This window comes from Amphiprion ocellaris, chromosome 15, assembly GCF_022539595.1.
Source record: "Amphiprion ocellaris isolate individual 3 ecotype Okinawa chromosome 15, ASM2253959v1, whole genome shotgun sequence".
In the NCBI taxonomy this organism is placed as follows: Eukaryota; Metazoa; Chordata; class Actinopteri; family Pomacentridae; genus Amphiprion; species Amphiprion ocellaris.
The window spans coordinates 21,528,787-21,551,742 of NC_072780.1; the positions used below are offsets into that span (position 1 = coordinate 21,528,787).

At 39.0% G+C, this 22,956-nt stretch overlaps 1 protein-coding gene across 1 annotated transcript in view; it reads right to left on the reverse strand.

The window, feature by feature from the left end:
- The window catches only part of LOC111573404 (ubiquitin-conjugating enzyme E2 E2-like), a 75,471-nt gene that overhangs the window by 9,737 nt on the left and 42,778 nt on the right, over positions 1-22,956 (reverse strand). Inside the window, exon 4 of the mRNA XM_023277539.3 lies at positions 7,233-7,365. Coding sequence (XP_023133307.1) covers positions 7,233-7,365 — 133 coding nt within the window. The remainder of the gene's footprint in view (positions 1-7,232; positions 7,366-22,956) is intronic.

Here is a 22,956-nt window from a genome sequence, read left to right on the forward strand (position 1 = left end):
AGCACACCAGCTCACCTATGACTCTGCTCAAACACTACTGTACACCATACAAGTTGTAAAACTGGAGCAATTTAGTCATACCTGTTTGAACTGGACTCAGCATTGACTGCTTTCGTTGCTCATGCTGTGTCTTACAGCATATAAAAAACACCACATGGAGATGCTAACAAGTACATAGTTATGAGCAACCTTCCAAACTGACATGCACACCAGCAGCCTACACAAAAACAATCAGTTCTAAAAAATAAAATCAAAAACAACCTGTGCAAACAAACAAACCCATAACAGATGACTGCCAATATGCTGAATAATGCATCATTAAACATCCACCTTATGACACTTGCATCTGAGGCTGTTCTGAGGTAAATGCAGTAAATGAGGTAAATGTCAGTACTCTGGGAAAACATCATTGGTGCTAACTGAGATGAACTAGAGCTGCTACTGACAGACTTCATTGTGTACCTGTAAAGTATGAAGGCGAAGCTGCTGGTTGCTGTGGATCTTCCTTAGTCGACACTGATGTGAAGAGCCTCCAGTGCTCAGCAGAGCCTAACATCAGCATGAGGAGCACAACATCATTAAGGACTGATCTTTGACCTTTCTGCTTCCTTAGAACCGAGGTTGCTGACCTAGACTAGCGGTCCAGGCATGCTAACTTCTTTCTGCCCTTTGTGCGTGCTCTGTGACTGCAGCCTGTCCTCATTTTTTTCCTCCCTCCTTTATCCTCTCATTAACTCGCCATTCCTCCTTTCACATACATGTCAGCCAAATCCTCCCCTTCTCCTGCACCACGCTGCTTTTACTGAAGGGACAGCAACCGACTCGTGATAGACAGACAGAGCAATAAACAGGATGCTTTCCATTACATGAAAGGATTTCCGGAGATGTGACAAGGAAAGGCAGGCAGCCGGGAGACAAGGTGATTGATGGTGACTGGTTGAGGGCAGGTCTCGTGTCTGAGTCACTCCTTTTCTGTTCTTACACCTCCTCTGAGATGGGTTAGCGGTGGCATGCTAATGCTGGCAGCCCAGCCCAGATCCGTGACTAGCTTGTGTGGTCTCATTAGCAGCCTGTAATCCCATCATGGCTGATGCTAATAGATTATGATGCTACCTCCGCATAACAAAAGCTACTAGTCTAATCCAACATCTCTCCCATATTATGGTTTCATCCCTCAGCTTGTAAACACAACCTCTGCATCCTCATTTAGTATCCCAACAGCTCTCCATCTGAACAACAAGTAGAAGCATGTTTCTAGAGTGCAGCCTTTTCAAAAAACACTATAGTAGCTCAATATGAATATCAAAAGCAAATGTCATGGCTATTCATGTCAAGTTCAAAGTGCACAATATGGACTAAGATAAAATGCTAAATGAAAACGGCTCATCCTCGTGGGAGCATGAATGCTCTGTGAATGTAATGGTCTGATGAATGAACTGAAGAACTAGACCAAGGTCGATACCCTTTCTCACATTTTTAAAGAAAGAGATCCAGATCTACACCAAAGTGTAACTGTTTCTTTCTTTGCCCATACTAAGTTATTTTGTAATTTTGGTGACACACAACCAGATGAACAACACAAAAACAGACCTCAAAAAAGCAAAGCAGTTGCTTAAGACAGCTTAGGACAGCAGCTATTGTAAGATCTTAATTAGTAATTCCCTAAAGGTGCATGAGTCATTTTTTGTCATTTTGGAGGCTGAACTCTACCACAACTGAGAAATCACGTGATTTACGTGTGTTAGCAATCTATTGTCTGCTTCCACATACAGCAGAAGCAAAGCATAACTATTCACTTGGATTCAAATTTATGCCAAATCTATGATCAATTCAATTTTGTTCTCAAAAGCTAGTGAGAAAATGTCCGGTTGTTTAGCCACAGCCACAAAATACTCAGCGATGTTTATACAAGTTCTGTACAGGTATGTATATTTTATAGATTGCACTTTAGTTTGTAACGCATCATGCCTGACTTATTTTCTTTTTTCTATGTTAAATAAAATAAAAATTTGATCACAAAAAAAAAATACTCAGCGATGTTCATTTTGTCTGTCTGCTGTTTTCTGCTGAACAGGTATGCATGTAGTGTCATTGTTATCTGAAAGAAAAATAAGACCTGAAATGACTTGATTTAAAAAAATAACTATTAATAGAAATTTCCTTAAAAGGGACATTTCAATTTGCTTATTAAAACTAGGAACACATGGTAAAGCTGGAATGCCCATATATATTAAGAAAATGAAATGGGACGAGTACTGAGGAAATTTGGTGTACGTTGATTTAGGAGTGGAATACAGGGATAAAATCTGTATGTTCTCATGCTGTAAATTTTCTGTAACTCAAGCGAGAAACCTTTTTAATGCAAAATAACCTTTTGAAAAAGATATGTTTGGTTAGTCTAGTATTTCATCAAACCCCTGAAAAAAACTTAAAAGTGAATAAAATTAAGCCGATATTATCACCATCAATTTCAATGATTCAAGGATGGCAGTAGAAACATTTCTTACTGTTGACAACATACATTGTCTCATAGTAAATACTGTCCTGCCATATTAACCAGCCTTAGGGTAGTTTCTGTATATCGGAGATATTCTCAGTTGTTTTTCAGGTGGAAAACGTTCCATATATAAAAGAGCTCCAGTTGTGACAGAGCATTCTGCTCTATCATTTTCTCAGTCTGTTCATATCCAGTGTCGGCTTTAATAGCCATTTTGGGCAAATGGAATGAAAGAAAATGAAGTGAATCACAGTTATATGGCAAAGCAGTCATCATGACATATTTTAAAAGGGATAGAATAGAACAGTTTGGTTTAAAAGGGGGAATATAGTGAAAGCTTGACTTTATGGCTCTTCATGGCATGTCGAACAACCTAATTCCTAAGTTTGAAAATGACACCGATGTCATGCAGAGTAAGATAAAGGGTGCTGTGGAATTTAGTTCAAAGCCAGGAGGAAATTAGAGTCGATGGAGGGGGATAATGTTAGTTAGAGGAGTCTAATCTCTCAGCCTGTCATTGGGAGGCTCTGCTGAACTGCTCCTGGAATGCACCGACGTCGGACAAAAATACTAACACTGTGGCAACGTCCTTGCTATCCTCAGCCTCTATCTAAGAGTATCAGTGTCAGCCTTAACTGGCCTTATCATCCCAACATTAGTGAGTGAGCCAGTGTAGTGAGCAGCTGCAGCTGTCAGATTGGTGGCTGTGAGTTGGAGAGCTGCTGGATGGCAGAGCTCACAGCCTGACTGGAAAAACAAGGCGGCAGGAGGCCAAGAGTTTAGACGAGCTCTGTTTCCCCCTCGGTGGGAAGTGCCAGGAAGGAGGCAGTTTGAGCTGGTCAGGAGGACATGGGCTCACAGCTCGTCCTGAACATTGTCTCTCTTTGGGAGTCATGTTTCAAACTAGACTGCAGATCAAATACTCAAGGCTGCAACATAATTCCCAACAACTTCAATTTGTTGTGAAAGTATTTCTGTCATTTGAGCATGAAAAAGCCAATCACACCACATGTCAACATATGAAGTTACATTTACTCTACAGGTAGAGAAATTTAAGCAGTTTTCCTTCACAGACTGTGTGACTGTAGTTTCAATTTGAGTTTGCATTTTGTTAGTCAAGGATGAATATGATTTGAAGATTCTCTGTGCTGGTGCCAACACAATGCTTGAACTCTAGTACTGATTCAAATACTATTAGAAATCACATTGAGGATGTTCTTCCACAAACACCATGCTCTATTCAACAAAATCAACCCAACTTCTTAAATGTGTCAGACGCATATCCATTTAGCTGCTGAATATGTGAAAGGAAGAGAGAGAAATGACTCATAGCCGTCCTTCAAACTTTCTAAAATCATCACCGTGAATGCTGCAATAGGCTGCCTGGAAGACATATGTCAATTACTTATTCTGAAAGCAAGACTGCAAAATGTGTCAGAGGTTTTTACAGGTTTCACCCCAGCAGCATTTATGTTTTCTACCACTGGGGATCACACCACAGTTACCAAGAAAAATTGTCCCACAGCAGCAAGTACAGAAATGTCTGGTCAGAATCCTGTTTATATTCTCAGAGAGGATAGCCTCTGATTAGTCTTAGACTGTTGCACATGTTTCTGTTTTTTGTCTTGGTTTCCAGGCCTGATATCAATATTGATTATTTCCAATCAAAAAGGCAGATAACCGACATTTGAACTAATTCACATTTGATGGTAACTGCATTTTATCTTGTCTAACCACAGCTTTAGACAAATATGTGTTAAAAATTGATGACTGGACTTTTGTTCAATTTGCAGTGAATGTTTTTCATCCACTGCCGTCATCACCAGGACAAATTGTCAGCGTTGCAACGAGGTATCACTGAAGCTAACAGTCAGACTCTGTACTGCTGCTGCTGTTGAGAGACTCACTTGTAAACCATCATCCAATGCCAGCAAAATACACACATAGTGAATGACCCATATTAAAACAGGATATCCCAAAATATAATCCTATTTGCTTTTCATTTATTTTTAAAACACATATCTCTAAATAGCTGACAGAGGTTACCCAGGAGGCATTTGTAGACTTGAAACCGAAACCTTGGGCAAAAACAGAAGCACAACTCAAACTAAAGGAGGTGGCAACCGCTGTCAGCCAGTCTACTGTGTAAATACTGACACACACTTGCATCAGCACACACACACACAGACACACACACACTCACAGACACACACACTGGAGGGAAGCCAAATACTGCTAAATACTAGCAGCATGCATATCAAGAGGAGACAACAAAACAAGAGACACCTCAAGGTAAAGTCTGATGATATTCTTTCTCTTTCCTACTGTCAACAAAGCCAATGAAAAGCCTCAAACCAACAATGTATTCATTCAACAAACAAGTATTGCCAGATCTGTCTCTGTGTAATAGAGTTCTATTGTTGCCCCAAAATATATCACTGTTGCAGTGGGTGACATGTTGCTTCATTACCATGAACACACATTATGAAATGTGGATTAGTGCACTGCTGAAAATATTCCTCAACAAACGTATCATTTCCTCCTGTTTTTAGCCCCGTGTGTTAAAAACAACACTGCACAGGATTTGGTTTTTTTTAGCATCTGTGTCCACTTTCATTTTGGAAGCTGATTATAAATCCTAAGCATTCTGAAACTACAGCTGCTAACATTTTTGATGAGTACATTTACCCTGGTGTTGTTGTTGCCAGTCACAAACTTAGGGGGAAAAGCACTGTTTACCTGTTCATGCTGTCGTCTGTAACAATTTGTCAAAACTTTATTCCAATGTACACAGCTAAAGCTAAAACAGAATAGAAATGGAAGCTGCCATCTTGCACCAGTATGGTATTCAGGTCCTGTCTCCTCCTCGGCCCAAATGTGAGGCCTGTAAACTTCACCCACCCCAACCTGCAATCATAACTGTCTTGGACACTTGCTGTATTTTCTACATCAAAAATCATTGGGAATTGTTAGTTGTCTAGCTAGCTACTGTCACTACATCACAACTACCTTTTTCTCATGGGATGTTTATGCTCTTTGCTTGCCATCTACACCTGCATTTACTTATCAAGTTAAGCCATGAAAACGTAACTTAAGAAAAAATTGCAAAACTCACTTTGATTCCTCAGATTATTATTCTGTGATGTTTACTGCAGAACACCTCACTGAGTGGTTTAAAATGGACCATAATGAGTCTGTAGGTGCCTCTGCGATGACTTTATTCAGAGCACTGGTCAATCGCAGCATCGATCATGATGATTTTCACCCTTTTTATAGCATAAAATAACACAAACATGTACATGATTAGAAGTACTTCATATGACAAAAACGATGCTTGGGAAAATTTTTGGGGTCTCCTACGCTAATCTCGATTGGGCAAGGACCTAATCTGCAACCAGTCAGCAGGGTGCAACTGAGATATTTTGGTTTTATTTCAGGGGAGCTGTCCTGTGTCCATCTCTATATACACCAACTAGATTATACAGAGCACAACATATTGTCAGTACAAGAAAAAGAAGAAAAAGTGAGACAGGCTTGTTTACATTAGCTGCTTTGGACAAAAACATTAAAGAAAAAGAAGAACAAAATTTTCTCCATGCAGGAAAAAAACAACAAAGAGCAGTCTTCAGTAACTGTTTTTTAATCTGTCATGTTATCAATATTCTTTCCTGTCAGCTGGTATTAGATATGTTTCAGGTGATCAGTCATTTGCACTGAATGTTAGCTATTCCAGAATAGATTCAAAAAAGGTGCTTTCATAACCTATTATGCACATAAATGTGTCTACGAAGTCAAAAAACACCTCTGGTGAGTGTAAAATACAGTTTTGGTGAAATTGGTGAAGTGTATTTTGGATTTTGTCCTTTTAATGCACATTTTCTGCAATACTTCAAAATGTATATATAAACGTGAAATGCATGGAAGCCTGAATATACATAGTTACCGTCATTCCTGTTTACTCAACATTAATACAAATACCAGCGCACAAAGTGACAGAATAATCATTTAGGAGATGCTTTTACTCACCTGTTCACTAAACTATACCGAATATTTAGCAAACAATAAGCAGATAACTGAAAATTGACCACACTCTTTATGTGATAAAACACACAATCTAGAGGAGACTGTAAGGTTACTGCTTTACAGAATGACAGAATATAAAATGTGTGATTCTTCAGGTGCATGCAGGTTGTTTAGTAAAACTTTGCACTGAAATGGTAAAACAACTCATTCGTACATTTATCCATCTATAATATCAGTTTCGTGGTTTTAGTTGTTCAAAAACACTGCAGTCCATAGCAAATGAAGTTTCTTTTCCCAAATTGTTTTCAAGGCTAGTTTACATGTGAAAACAGGCTGTCAATGATTATTTTTCATTAGAATTTTCATTAATGAAATCAGCATTGTCCAAGTACCACAAACAGGACAGGTAAGTCAGAAAGCAGTGAAAATTGACAAACATCCTTTGTTTGAGTCTGATTGGACACAATAAAATCATCCTTATGCTTTAATTATGTAGGAATATTCAACAGGATGATTATCTGTAATCAGGCCAGCTCAACTCTTTATGCCGTCACCCTCTATTTTGTCAACATGTTGTAGGTGAGCAATCCTGAAACAAGTCGGCGTTGTTGGACAACAGGATGTAAAGCTGACAGCCAGCTGGGACAATAGTGGCATTGTTCAAAGCTCTGAGTTAAGGAGGGGAGGGGCTGTGCTGCAGGGCATCACTCACCTTGGGTGGTTTGAAGGGGTAGTCTGGTGTAAAGGCAATGTCCAGGAAGAACACTCCCCCCTCATACACGGAGCCTGGAGGGCCCAGGATGGTCGACCTCCACTCATAGATGTTGTCTCCTTTAGGACCGGCACTGCATTTACAAAAATAAAAAGGACACAGGGGAAAAAAAGGGATAAATTAAATCTGCAAATGTTTAGAGAGGAAACAAACCTCTAACTCAATTCTCTTTGCAGCAGCAAGCCAGTGGATAAATAAAGTGTTTGATAATCAGCTGTTAAATCAGCCACACAATGCTTCAGTTTAAAGTTCTTGTCCATTAGAAGATTAGGAAACATTGCTACAGTGTATACAAGAAAGACGGCCTCTGTGAGCCAGGAGAAATGAGGAGTATGATCAATGTCATGTGGATGACTGATGTGTCTGGCATGTGTATGCACGTGTAAAACACACTCAGACACACACATACACAGGCGCGCACACACAGGCACACATAAACAGGAAGGTGTTGAGCAGCAGCAGCAGCAGCAGCTCTGTTTCCTCACTGTTCATCAGCGTTTCTCTGCTGGGCAGCTGGCTGCTGCCGAGCTCCATTGTTGCCTTGATTGTCGCGCCACACACACGATAACACACACAAAAACACACACATAAACACAGCGACACACACATGCTCGCACAGCTGCGAGAAAAGAGGCACTAATCCAATTCCATTTTCTATTGGAATTAGGCCAGATGCCCCTGTTGGTTTCTTGTATTACTTTTACTTTCATCATTTACACACAGAGAGAAAGCCAGAGAGAGAGAGAGAGAGAGAGCATGTGTGAGGCACATAAATGTAAGATGAGAGCGTGAGCAGAGTTGTTCATGTGAAACAGCAGCCTGTTGTAAAGCACCGGGCCAATGCAGACCTATTTCTTGTCAGCGTGTGTTTGGACATGGAGAGGAATTATGGGAGTGGGCTCAAGAAAGGATGCCGACATGTTCTCCTGGATGAACAAAAACAGTGTGGCAGGCGGTAGTGTGCCGGGACCGTTGGGGGACAAAAAGGCCAATACATTGCTCTGTTCAGGGTGAGGAGATGGCCTGGTGTGACTTACTGGAGAAATCCGTGTTTGTGTGTCAAATAGTCTTTCAGAGCCAGTGGTTGTACAGAAGCACTGCCAGATTTGGTTAAACAACAATATGGTCACATTATTGGCAATCAGCCATTTTCAGCAATGCTTGGCAATTTACTTCAGCTGTCAGCAGCCACGCTCCTTTTCAGGAAGAAACGTATTTTCTAGTTATAACAACTCTCTTCAGTTTGACACTGAACCTCAGTGTGCAAGTGTTCATCCACTTTTAAAGGAACTACGCCTTGACCCACAGCCTAAAAGCAAAATGGATCCATTTCTAAACTGCTGTCTGTCATCAAAATAACCCAAAAAAGGCTTCTACGTAGCTCCTCAGTAATGCTATGGTCAGATTCAATAGTAAAGCAGTTTTATGCCTCGTCATTTGCATTGATTACTGGAATCTTCTTGAGTGGAGCTGATTTTAACGGTCTACACAGCTGGGATAGTTTGGGATCAATAGGGATGGATGCACTAATCATGTCATTGCCTCTAACAAGTCTAAAAGGGCCAGAAAGGGCCTTAATATCATAACCAAAAGAGTGGCTCTATTAATATTGCAAAATTTTCAGTTGAAAGTTTCCATAGTTTGGACTACTCTCATTTTTACTCTATATATTTTGCATCCCATTTTTTTTCTACTTGAAAATATTTCCTGGGTTCTCTTTATTTGAAAACAGTTTGATTGCAGTCTTCATTGTTATGGTCTACCTATGAGCATTACTGTCTATTTTGTTTGCATCTTGTGAACAAGTGTCTTTTAAGAAGAACATATGAATACATGTATGACTGTTGTAACAGTACAGGAATAGTTTTAGCAAAAAATTTAAGTGTCTCACAAAAGCTTCTCTAAACACAATAGTATAAAACTCCGAGCGAAACAGCTTTATAACAACTGGTTACTGCTTTATTCATTACCTCTATTATGCTTAATGATGCTGTATATGGCAATCCGCCAAATCAATTTTGTTACATCACCATGGTTAATTTCAATGAATATCGACACAGAAGAGCCACTGTTGGAAGGCTCAATCCACAAACTACCAGTTTCAGCTGTTCAAAACCCATCATAAATTAAATTCTATTGCCAGGTAGACATTTCAAACCGTCCTCTAGGCCTCATAATATTGGCCAACTGCTGTTTTTTCTGTTTTCTGAGTTCCCACAGTTAAGTCTACAGCATCTGGAAATATTTAGAGTTCTGCCAGCACCGCCTCCTTTTTCTGTTTCTGCAGCCTGGTACAACTCTCTCTGACAGGAGGACAGATTTGGGATCCAGTAGAGAAGGAAATATATTTTTATTACCAACCTAGGCCTGCAAGAATGATGGAGGATACAGACCTCCATGATTCAGCTAAGGGTATACCCTCTTATTTATCCAAGGCAACTTGACTGTTATGTTTAATTGATGGGGTGCTACCTTCTAAAATCTCAGATTTGCTTCAAAGCATACCAGCACTTGAACCAAAGGTAAGCGAGTACTGTTCATAATGAAGGCCAAAAGACAAGGATGGACCCAGCTATTTCCCACAGTGTCAATTTCCACACTGGAAGTCATTAATAATAAGCCTGGCGCACTAAGAGTGCCCCAATAGAGGAACACTATAATTAAGAGGAGACTCTTTCTGCATGCTTTACCTCCCATGCTACTATGGATCCTCTATACAGCTAAACTCACAACTGGAAAATAAAAAGACCATAAATCTCCACATCAACGACAGGAGGTAAATTGTTCAATCAGCATTGATTTATTTAATTTTGCTGCACAATCCATTTGCTCTATCAGATTATGAACTTAAAAACATCGAACGAGACTTGTTTTGGTAGACATTTTAAGAGTCTCATCAACTCCTGAATCTTAACTTCTTGTTCCATCAGTGACTAAACTAACAATCTAACTGGCAAATAGCAAGCTACACAGCTTAGAGAGCTGTTGTGACTCCCTAGTGCTTGTGTGTTCTGGCTTGTGTGCTGTAGCCAAGGCCTGCAAGCTGTGGCTACCTGCCCAAAAGAGGATGTGGAGATGAACTTTGCTATGCCACTTTCTAGTGTGACAGAGTCACGTCTTAAAGTTGTTTAGGCACTGAAGACTTAAGTCATTTACAACTGCCTTTGAATGATCCCAGTCTAAATAAAATATACATGCTCAAGATCACAAGCTCACAGACATGTTTTATAGCACTTGAAGATCTAATCATCATTAAACGGTATGCTCTGCAAGAGAGCCAATAAAAACAAAGTTGTACTGACGTTTAACGAGTATGGATGGATTCATGAGTTTGGCTCATGTATTGAGAAATAAAGAAAATATTTCATGTTCAAAGGGGCTGCAGGTAGCCATTGTGTGATGGACTGAATGAAAGCTAACACGAACTAGTGCACAAAGAAAGGCACAACAACAATCTTTCATTCATCACTAACTTGTGATGGTTTCTTTATATGTGATGCATTTGCAAAGAAGCATTACAAAGGCAACTGTTACACTTAGATTCAAGGTAAACTCATCGAGCAGGAATTTAGATTGTAATTCTTTTTAGGCTAATGTTAATCACAGACCTTCTTTTATCCAGAGCATATAAATCTTGTGGGGAAAAAGCATCACAATTTAGAGAGGGAACAATTGCTGCCTACCTTAAAATTCTATTTCCTTTTTGCTCTACATCATTATCCAACAAAATGGCGTTCTAATTAAAGATTTAATGAACAGAATCAGGATTAGATGAAGATTAATTAATTAATCAGGATTTGCTTCTTGTATTAAAGCATTGGTTAAAACTGAAATGTTATCACGGGTCACAAATATGTAGGATATTCAGGCCATAATACTATACTGTACAGTTTTATATATTCAGACTGCAGGGATATTTTGGCCTTTAAAGATTTGTATCACTCAATACCAAAGGGATCTGTGCATTAACTGCTTATGGCTGCATTTTTTTCTTCCAGGAATCCAGCAGGGGGTTTGGGCTACCTTTGAAATTCAATATAATCTTACTCTCACTGCTGGCCGCTGTGCCATCCAACACCTTCATGCAACCATCATTATCACCACCTTACACCCATTCGTCTTCCTGAAAACTATTTTTACTGTGCAGTCGTGCATACGATACAACATTAAAATACAGGCACCTCCACTGTTGGCTACAAAAGGTCTGAGACTGCTGTTTTTCTTTGCTCAGGGCCACAGGGAAGGACTCAGCGAACAGAAAAACTCAGAGCGCCTCTGCAGTGTTCGGCAAAGAAATGCTGAATGTGACTAATGTTTGAACTGTGTGGGTGTTTGTCAGTTGTGGCTTGTAGATAGTAACCATAATCTCTTGTGACAGCTTGTTAGGACATCACACAGAAACAGCAGAATACTAGCTCACCTCGGGTTGTGAATATGTCATATTACCTTTTCAAACCTTTATTTACAAAGGAAAAGTCTAGTGGGCTCTGTGCGCTTTTCCAGCAGCCCCATGCTGCTCACTCAGACACATACAGACAGACACATTGAGACAGGCAGCAGTGCAGTACAACCACAGCCTTGTAGTGCTGCAGCAGCAGCTGGGGGCTCAGCGTCCCACTCAAGGGCACCTCCAATGTGGTTGTTTAAGGCGCAGAGAGCGTAACTCATTCACTTTTCTTCACACATTTTTGCAGCCTATTGAGGGATTTGATGAAATGTGTAGGGATCTCAAATGTTGACCTTCCACTTCTCTAACCCAAGGCTACTGGAGATACTTGACTTGATAACAGACAACCTTAATTTGTCCCAATATGTTTAAATATGGGGTAGGCAGAAATCTACAATTGAAAAACAAAGAATAAAAGCAAGCAAACCACCAGAGCATGGGCATATGCACGTTTCAAACATGCAAACATAGTGAAACTAAAAGTCAAGATTACTGACTTCAGACAGGATTCAAATCCAGCTCTACAGAATGAAATCCCCTGTCTAAACCAAATGTGCTACCACATCTGAATATCACTGTAGATTTGTTGCTCTTCATGCCATATCGCCTGCTCTGGGTTAAAAGACCTGTGATTGGCTGAAGTCTCACAGGACAGTTTTCTTAACACTGAAAACAGAGCCAAGAGGATGTGCACAAGTCTAGCTTCCTCTCAAACAACTTAATTTATTATGTACTGAAAGGTTAGTAAAGAATTTTTGCCCAGTGACGCTCAAAAGAATACCACGTACCTCAGTTTTAAAGGAGGATGTTTACATCCTTCAAACCATGTTATATATCTTACTGGATCACCTACATAGGAGATGATTCTCCACCATTTTTAAAAAGTCCAGGCTTGCTAAGCATTTATGCAAACAAAGACAATCCATAAAACTTCATTTAGGTTACTATCATTTTGATCTTTTGTACCCAAAAGTATGCTGAAAATCACAATGTTAATTGATACATTAAAAATAATGCTGATGGGTACCGAGATTGTGCTTTGGTGTAGGGGTCAAGGGTTTAGGTTTCCTTCATTCTGTCACTCAAGTTTATATTGGCAGTCCCCAGAGAAGAAATCATAACAAGTTGGATGATTCCTCTTTCTCCTCTGATTCTATTTGCCCTTGACATTACTGAATTTATGTAGCAGGTCTTTACAAATAATTTAATAGATATTTTCATGAATATTCTACATCCGCAGAGGTGACACCCTGACTTTTCATTCAGCTCCACAGGCCAACAGTTTAATCTGCCCGACACTTGGACTGGACTGATGATTATGTTTGTGTCACAGTGATAAGTGAATGTTGTCCTTTGTTGAAGAAAAGGCAATTGCCATCTTAGTTTGGAGTAAAATATATTTTTTGTTCATTGTAGCGGCAAATTAAAGAAAATCTTTGAGGATTATGAAATATCTACAAATTAAAATCAGTGATTACATAAGTAGTACTTTATTTTCTGTCTTTCCTGTTCTAATGCAGCAATTGCCCAACCCTATTCCAGTCATTCAGAGCCATGAAAATCTCTAATGATCTACATGTTGTGAGCAAAAGTGATCATTTGAGCAGAAAATCCACATCTTGAACACATAAGGCAATAAATAAAATGCTTGATACAGCATGATACAGCTGCACTTTTAACAGTTCCACTTGATTTTAGCATAGAAGAACTCTGTGACCTCTGTGCTCAAAGTGGCATCATTTATCGTTTTGACCTGTGGGTGTATCAATGATTGCTTTAGCTAATCAATTCAGCTAATGTGGTTGTGTGACAGAGGCAAGCATCAACTGTCCATCTCTATCAAGTCACATACACCACTGGTTTTTAACCTAGTGAGACCGTGAGAGGCTCCAGGATGGTTACATAAAGAGAAATCTGCAAAACCCTTTTCCATTTCCTTATGATGATTTTGCCATCACTCAAGTTGGTGGGTTACTGTGAAAGGGCTTTGCATGAGGTTTTGCTGTTTCTATCCATTTTTGTCTTTTATGCAGGAAATATTCTCAAGACAGTTGCAATTTTCAAAGCATTTGATGGGTTTGTTTGGGTGAAGAAACTAGCAAAAACGCAAACCTGAAGCATGAACCCTGACATTAGTGGTGTGCATATTTAAAAGGGAGGTCAGCCAATAAAAGCTGTTCATTAAAATGTGTTTTCCTTGTCCCACAAGAGATATGTACGTGTTGTGTTTTATTCTAGTTTTTAATTTCAAAAAAGTAAGTATTAAAACACTGAATGGAATATACTAGTCCTGGTAACTGTGTAAAAATTCAAGTGCAGTTTTGGGCCCTTTTTTATTTAATTTTCCAATTCATTTAAGTCAAGTCAGCTTAATCCATTTAGCCATATAGTCCAAGACCTCAAATCTTTTTTTTTTTTAACCCGCAACATCACATTATTAACTTTTTATCTATGAACAATTCAATATTTCAAGAAACTGCCACAACACAGAAACTTTCTGGAACAGTAACAATCGCAAAAACACTTAGGTAGAACCAAAGAAGTCATGTTTTTAAAACTTAAAGAAATCTGAGGTCTCTTGGTTTTTTCAAGGTTTCCATTGTTATTTGTCTAACCAAGGACCTCTACAGAACCTTTGTTCTTCAGGGTGTGATATGAATCTAACAGGATTTTCAGTCTGTTTGCTTATAGTGCTTTGATGCCTTTGACACCTCAGTATCTAGCCCACCAACAGACTGTTATTATTGTAGAAGCACCTCAGCTATGTTTCTACGCTCAAGGGCACTGCGCAAATGTCAGTGACTCACTGGGGAGTGAACAGAGGCTGCACCACACAAATCTATTACAAACAGGTAAATAAAGAAATATGGCTCACACAGTGAAAGCCAGTTGGAAGAAAATCTGACACTGACAGAAAAGAGAGAATGCAGAGTTTTAGACACTGTTCATGTGTGAATGATCTCTAAATGGGAATGGGATTCATTTGACTGAACTAAAGTGTATATTCAGTTAGTGGGTGTGCTTGACCACCCAACCTAGTTTAACCATATTCCATGTGCTTGTTAGTATAATCCAGCCAGGATCATCTGTAATCAGGAATACATTAACAAAACCTACAAAAAATCAAAAGTAAAATGTATGGGGTGAAAGATGGTCTACCATCATTCCAACCTGGACAGATAATTTACAGTTAGCAGATGCTTTTATCCAAAACAACGGAGATCTGAGAGTAGATACAACACGAGGCAGGTAGGTGGGACAGCACTAAGAACCTTGCCTAAGGGTCTTCAGTGGACAACTGACCGGGATTTGAACCTCTGAACTCGCATGCCAAAGTCAGGGGAACTAGTCACTGAGCTATCAAATTGCTTTATATTATAGATTACAAAGTAATTGGATTAAAACCTGGTGATGAGTGATGCAACATGGCATTAACTGAAATATATTCCTTCAACAAGGTTCTTCAGTGTGTTCGGAGAGACACTGGACAAGACAATTTCACCACAAGGTCTATTTCGATTGTATTACACCATCTTGCTCACCAGATGCAGTTGTTAACACGGCACTGTAAATTTGTGTGAGGTCATAAGGACAAATATTAAAGGTGACAAAACTGGGGTGTGTTTAACAGTTGACACTGAATATTTATTCTTGACCCTGTAAAAAAAATCTTGTGATACAATCATGAACATTTTCTGATGCTATGAAACTCTTCAAAGCATCATTTGGCTGGACTTTACAAAACTTTTACAAATCACTGTTAAAAAACTAAAAAAATGTTGCTTCAAAATAATGCTGATGGGTTTGTTTATGTTAAAACACAAACACTTTGGTTAAGGATAAGAAAAGGTTCACAGTTAGAATTAACACAAATACTACAAGTTAAAGTCTAACATTTGCTTACCAAACCATCCATATCAACCACAACCCTCTGCAGACTTTGGGGTCTTGTTATGTCTCTATTCTGTGCCACCTCACCCCCTCTGGATGCGTCAATTCTCAAAATACATCTTGAGGAGAGAGAAGCCCAAGGAGAGGAGGCCCGCTCTAGGAGCTATGAATGAGGCTGCATAAGTGTATCTGTTCCAGAGGTCTTGTCAAGCATTTTTGACGCTTTAAAGAGACATGACATTCAAGCCATGTCTCTGAGAACTACACTGTTGTCATGTTATGTCATATTGTGAACTGAATTAAAATTAAATATATGCCAATCAGACGCGACATTAAAACCACTGACAGGTGAAGTGAATAACATGAGGTCCTGGCTTTCATGTGGACATTCCTTTGACATGTACCACCAACTCAACCCTATTGCACACCCAGGACATTCCCCCCTAAGGCAAAGGCACTAACCAATGGCAGCAGCTTCTCCCAGCTGGACAGTACATATAGCCAAACAGCAAAAACTGCTTGGGAACAGCTTGAGGAACATGAACAAGAGCATAAGATGTCAATCAACCTTCTAAACTCCTCAGATCCCCGTCCAATGAAGTGTCTATGGGTTATGCCAAAACAGGCACAATCCTAACCACAAGGCCTAAAGTATCTACTGCCAATGTTCCAGTTCTAGTCACCACACCTATGGTCATCTGACAGAGATCATAAAATACATTAGTGGGCTACAACAACACAATGGACAGATGATGCAGCTCCCCTGCACATCATACTGAAATCATGTTGCTTTAAAACAACCAGTCCAAAGCAAAGATGTCTCATTTTGTTAAATGCCTGTTGCCTCAACACTACCTTGTGTCTCTTTCTTTCATTTGCTGCTAGTATCTCATGTGGGGGGCACTTGAACGTGTTGAGAAGAGATGAGGAAAAGAATTAAGGATGGAAAAATTGAGGAATTAAAAGATGGCTACATTTGATACTGACATACTCATGGGAGAGTTGCAAGGCACAAACCGCCCCTTACCAAAAAGAACATAAAGGTTTGTCTGGCATTTGCAAAAAATATATATCCTGCGGACTAATGAGTCAAATGCTGAACATTTTGGAAGACATGGGTCCTTTACATCTGGTGTAAAGCTAATTCTGTATTCCACAAGAAGAACATGATATCAACAGTGAAACATGGTGGTGGTAGTGTGATGGTTTGGGGCTGTTATGGTTCCACAGGACCTGGAAAACTTGTCATAATTGATGGAGTCATGAGTTCTGCTCTCTATGAGAAAATTCTCCTGGAGATTATCGACCCTCAGTCCAGGACCTAAAGCTTAAGTACAAATGGGTTCTGCAGCATGGCAATGACCCAAGCACACAAGCAAGTCCATCTCTGAATGGCTCAACAAGAACTAAATGAAGGTTTTGGAGTGGCAGAGTCAAAGTTGGGACTGGACTCAACTACGATGCTGTGGCAAGACCTTAAAAGGGCAGTTCATGTTCTCATACCATCTAATGTGGCCCAATCAGTCATTACGTTTTGGAAATTCCTTTTTCACAGGGGGATTTAGGTTTTCAATAAATCTTCAATAAATCATCATTTAAAAATTGCATTTTGTGTTTTGTGGGTTATCTCTGTCTAGTATTAAATGATCTAATGAATATTAATTTGATGATCTGGAACTTCAATTGTGAGAAATGTGTCAAAATAAAACATCAGGAAGGGGACAAATACTTTTGTGCAGCACTGAGTACAATATGCTGATTTTGGTGCATTTGCTTAAACTGATTTTGCCTCTGCATCAACATGATTTTTGCAGAAGCTGGTCGTACCTGATAATGAACCCTGATGAATGATAATGAAACTTGTCTAGATCAGCAGATGCTACATAGTCCTTCTCCATTTAATAGGATAGCTGCCAGTATCGCCTCTTTTGTGCTAAACTGAAATAGACAACTCAGAAAGGTGCCATTTGTTGGTGATGTTAACCTCACACTTCATCACTGATCATGTGTAGAGGGTTGTAAAGGCTCATTATGCTTCAAATAAAGTTCATTATCAAGAACACTCTCCCCCCACACATTTCTGACCTTGGAACTTAGAGAGCTACACATTTGGAACTTTATGAAACCAACAATCTGAAAAGCATGCCCATTTTATGTAGAAATCGGTCAGGTTTAAGGTTGAATTCCATCAAAACTAAGTTCAGCTTCATGAATTCCTTTGAGGGAAGACTGTGCAAAAGCATGCACCGTTATTCTTGTTTATACCATTCATTGTATCAAGGCTACAAAGACGCACAAAAGACAGTTCTTGGTGACAGATCAAGGAGGTGCTGTGATGCAGCCAAGGCTCCAAAGGCAAGCTTTTCACCCGACCTCTGAATGTGACCATTTGGAAAGCTTTTCCCTTAGATGTGGTTTAAAAACACTCATTCGAAAATAGTTATTTTCACAAATGCTGATGCTTTTATCCCTGACTTGACATGACTGAACTCCTACTACCACTGGGAAAATGAACAGAGAGAGTGTTTAACATGCATTTATATATTAAATCTGCACTTATTCAATCACTCAAGGATCTAAGAATAAATCTCATTAGGGAAAAGTCAGTAGGTCGCCTGTATTGACTGACAACTATCAACTAGTTATAGCAAGTATTATGAAGCCATAAAGCTCTGGGGGCTGCCCATGCTGGTTACAAGGATTTGAAAGCCTCATTAGCGAACACTAACCAGCATCATCACATCATTTCATTTAATGAAGGTTAGTTTCAAGGTCTCAGGGAATAATCGACTGTAAAAAAAAAAAAAAAAAAAAAAAAAAAGGCTTCAGAAAGAGGTGAAATGTGTAAATCCCCTCGAGATAGAAGCTCTTTAGATTCCTTTGTTGCCTTAGCTGAAAGAACTAAGTGTTGGCTTGTGCAGGTCTTTGCCCCTCTTCTCTTGGTTCAGCTATGTGTTCACAATGCACAAGTTCACTGAGAGCAGAGGTGAAAAGAGCAGGCGACAGAAGGGTTGTTTGGAGGAAGGTCAAGCTTGGTGTAACTCCAACACCCTCTAACCTTTGAATCAGCACTAAAACCAATTGCACTTCCCCATTGTCTTGAACATGTTGCCTAGCAACATTACATCCCTGCAGTGACTCTGTGCATGTGTGTGTGTGCATTTTGTGCTGCAAGAGGAATTTCCATGGAAACAACAACAGCGCTACAAGCAGACACATCAGTGCTGCTTGACTCACCTGAAAACTGTTTGGCCAACAGATAAAACATCAAGGCCAATAAAAGAATGAATTGTATCACACATTCATTTTTGTTTATGGCTCATAATCTCCAAATAGGTCCTTCAGGGACAAATCAACAGACATTAGGCCTATTAAATTAGCCAACAAGATCATATGAAGGAATCAAGACACAGATTACTTCCTAAATGTTAATGACAGCTCATGGGCAGGCATCAAATCGAATACACTCCCTGCATGCTTGTTCTAATGATGTCTCTAATAAGATGTGAGACCTGCATCAATATAGAGCAGTTTTAAATGAATTAGGCCATTCAGGCTTTGTGCATGATTTGTTTTGATGGCAAACACTGACAGTGCAGTCATGGGAAAAGCAGCAATTATCCCCAACTCAGCTACCTCATGTCTTATCTTTATGAAACACACTGACAACCTGATGGCTCTTTCACACAGGATACAGTTTGGCTAGTGACTACTTTGTACAGTGCAATACTTGACTCGAGTAAAGGTAAGGCAAAGTGTGAGTAAATATACTAACATGACATACTACATGGCTTAACGAACCACAAACATGCTTCAAAAATAGACAATGATTTTAACAAAGCATTTTTCCTTTTTGTTTTGTGTTGTAAGACCATTGACTGTATATAAAGCTCGATGAACCCTCCACATGATGTTACACATGCTAATTTAAATTTAGTAAATATAAAAAAGGGTTTTTTTAAAGAAATCAATTATTGGTTCCTAAGAAGAAAGCATCAAACTATGTATACTTTGGGAATCTAGTTATATGTGGTTTAAAATAACTCAATTACCTTTTTCTAAGGCTTTATTGAACATATTCATCAATGGATGGAGTATGCTCCATTGCTCATTGACTGAGATCAAGACGTGTCTGAAAGCTCTGGAAAAACTAATACACACACCTAGAGTTTGTCAAAGACATACCTTATCAACAACAGAATAAGATAAGACTACAATCATTGGCAAAATGTTGGAATAACTCTGAAATTATGAATTAATAATAAATAAGCAAGACTATATATCACTTGGTACCAAAAATGTGAGGAATCATGTTATACAAAATGGAAAGAAACCCTCAATGTATTTTACATTAACATAAAGGACATCACTGATAAAGGACAGACTTTATGAATAACTTCCTGAAGGCTTCGCAATACCTTGCAACCTATTACGCTGCATCCACAGCGAAGTGATAATTTAAGCAAATGATGAGGTTGGATTTCTCCATCATCTTCTCACACATTCAGCTACTAAAGGGAAGCAAATGTGTTTATGATAACCTTTACTGTTGCTGTAGCCAGTAATGTCTCCATTACGGAACAGAAATGGTAACTCATTAACCCTCCTCCACTAGCTGTGAGGAACTACAGCCAATAAAACACCACTACAGAGAGCGACACGAGACAAAAGAGGGGAAAACAACACCACAAAAGGGAGAGCAGAGTAGGTTTGGTGATATTTTGCTTGAAGAACCAAAGCTTGAGGGACAAAAATAATATAAAATGTATTTTACTGTTGTATTAGTAGTACTGCTTAAAAATAAATCAGACATTATTAAAACAATAAAACATAAAAACAAAAAGAGCATTCTCATCAAAATCTGAGCCCTGTCACTCTTAAACCTTTCCTTCTCAAAGAGCCAATGCTAAAATGTATTTTTATCTTGATTAAAACCATTTCACTGAACAACACTGCACTCTGTCTGTCTATGGTGACATCAGTTAACTATTGAATTGGACTGAATCTGTTACTCTGAGCAGCTAGTCATCTCTCTGATAGTGCTCACTACTCTTATTGAATCACTGCAGTGAGAGAAGAAAGCAGGCTGGAAATGTGAATAGTCTTCAGAGCTTTGGCCTTGGACTTGAGCAGGGCACCAGACAAATAGTTCTCATGCAAGGATTTTGCACTGCTTTTGAATGAAAGGCACATTTTCATAGTGATATATATTTGGTCCTTCTTTTTGGCCTCGAACTAGAATCAGTTAATATTCTTAATCAATATTGCTATCTTGAAAAGTTACTCTGACTACATTTAGAAGAGCTCCAGGGGTATTCCAACCTATTAGGAGCTGGCACAACCAAAGTCAAACTTTGATAACTCTGGCAGCAGTTCAGATAATATGCTGATTCGTTCTTTTCCTTACTCATGTAAAGGTGTGGAAAAACAGGCTGTAAGTTGAAGGCTTAATTATTTCAAATTACAGATGTGGAGCTGTATTATTTTAGAGGTTGGTTCATCCAACCAAATTTTGGATTTATATCAAACGTAATCCTAGTTTTGAACTGCACATAACTGTGTCCATCTCCACACACTTTACTCTGGTTTGAATTATAACAGAAATGTTGCTAATATCTATTCAATGCAACTACACACAGAAAATTGTGCTGTTAAGAAATAAAACAAAGCAATGACCGTTATTTTATTAGGCCCTTAGAACATATTCTGTCTAGTCTCTATGTCATACAGTATCCCACCACCAAGGTTCTGATAGGAACAGATACCAGATAACCTCACCTACACAGTTATGACAAGATATCTGCAAGTATTTATGGTCTAAAAACGATTTAAAAATTTGATTTTACCCCTTGATATAAAGCCTAATATAAAAAAAAACTTGCAAACATTATCATATCGAAAGATGTAAAATCTGAGTAGCCAACATTGTTCTGGAAAAAACAGTGGGCAGTATGCATGGCTAGTCCTTATAATGGCTGAGATAACTTAAAAGCAAAGGTGGTGAAAGTACCCCCAAAATAGCCTCGAACTCGAACAGGAGTAAATATATTTTTAGCCCACTTGTATAGGTCACATAGGCTACAGTGCCTCTGTCGTTTAAGGGTCAGGAAGCTAAACATTTAGTTCAACATCCCAGTCTGTCTGTAAAAAAGCCTTAAAAATGTCCAAGATATTTTGAAAAGGAAACAGAGTCGATTGCTGTTTGACAAACCTGATAAAAAAAACAAAAAAAAAACTAAAGCATACATTTTAATCACATTAACCGGCAGAACAGCATATTCAGTGTCCTGTATCTTGACTACAACTTCTGTCTATACATAATGCTCAGCGCAATGTGCTGGTGTCAAGTGATGCAGGTTGATTTAGCTGCAAGATGGATCAAATAATTTAACACCAACATGGAAAACTGTCTGTGTCTCTGAGGATTCTCAACCGCTTCAACAAAATTTAGGTGAAAAACCTGATATCCATGGCAACGATTCAAGGGAATTAGTGCTGTAGACTGAGAAATGGATTTCATTTTTCTGGGATCAGCGCTACTAGACGATAGTTCTATTCATTAACTTTGATTTGTAAAACACTCACACTTCTTGCTTTTGAATTCTGATGATGTATTGTATAACCCTGTTACTGGATTTCGTTCTAATGAAAACTTGAAATGAAATGTATCGTAACGTTATGAAAGAAGGGCGATTCTGAGAAAATTTCAGGTCATTGCTTATGGCCTCAGTTGTGGTGTTCAAAAAAAAAAAATCAGACCGGTGTCAGTGTGACATTCCTTTCCAAAAAAATGCTCTTTTATCTAAAAGGCCTCTTTCATCTTTTGTAAAATGTCTTAAGTCAAAGTTCTTTCATCCTCTTCCAAAAAAATCTGAGGGTATAAAATTCCACACTGGCGAGAGGATGGAGATTTGCTGGTGCTGTGTGTGTGTGTGTGTGTGTGTGTGTGTGTGTGTGTGTGTGTGTGTGTAAATGCGGCAGCATCTCATCTGGTTGAAAGGTAACAAAATCCAGCAGCAGCATCACACCAGTGAGCTCTGCAGAGAGGTGAAGCTTCTGTTTAGAATTACGTCTGCGCTGCCTCCGGTGTTACCTCCAACTTTCAAGCCTCACGCTACAAGAAATAAACACTTTAGCTGAAAATGTTGAGGCAGCGCCTGAGGTGAGAGCTCTTACAAATAAATCTGGAGAAGTCGAGGAATGACAGGAAATCCACTGAACACAAATGCTTCACGTTCTGACAAAATGATATCTGGTGCTCAAGTGCTTTTTGTGCAGAAGGATGATCTGAAACATGAAGTCATAGCTATGGTTGCTTTTGTACAG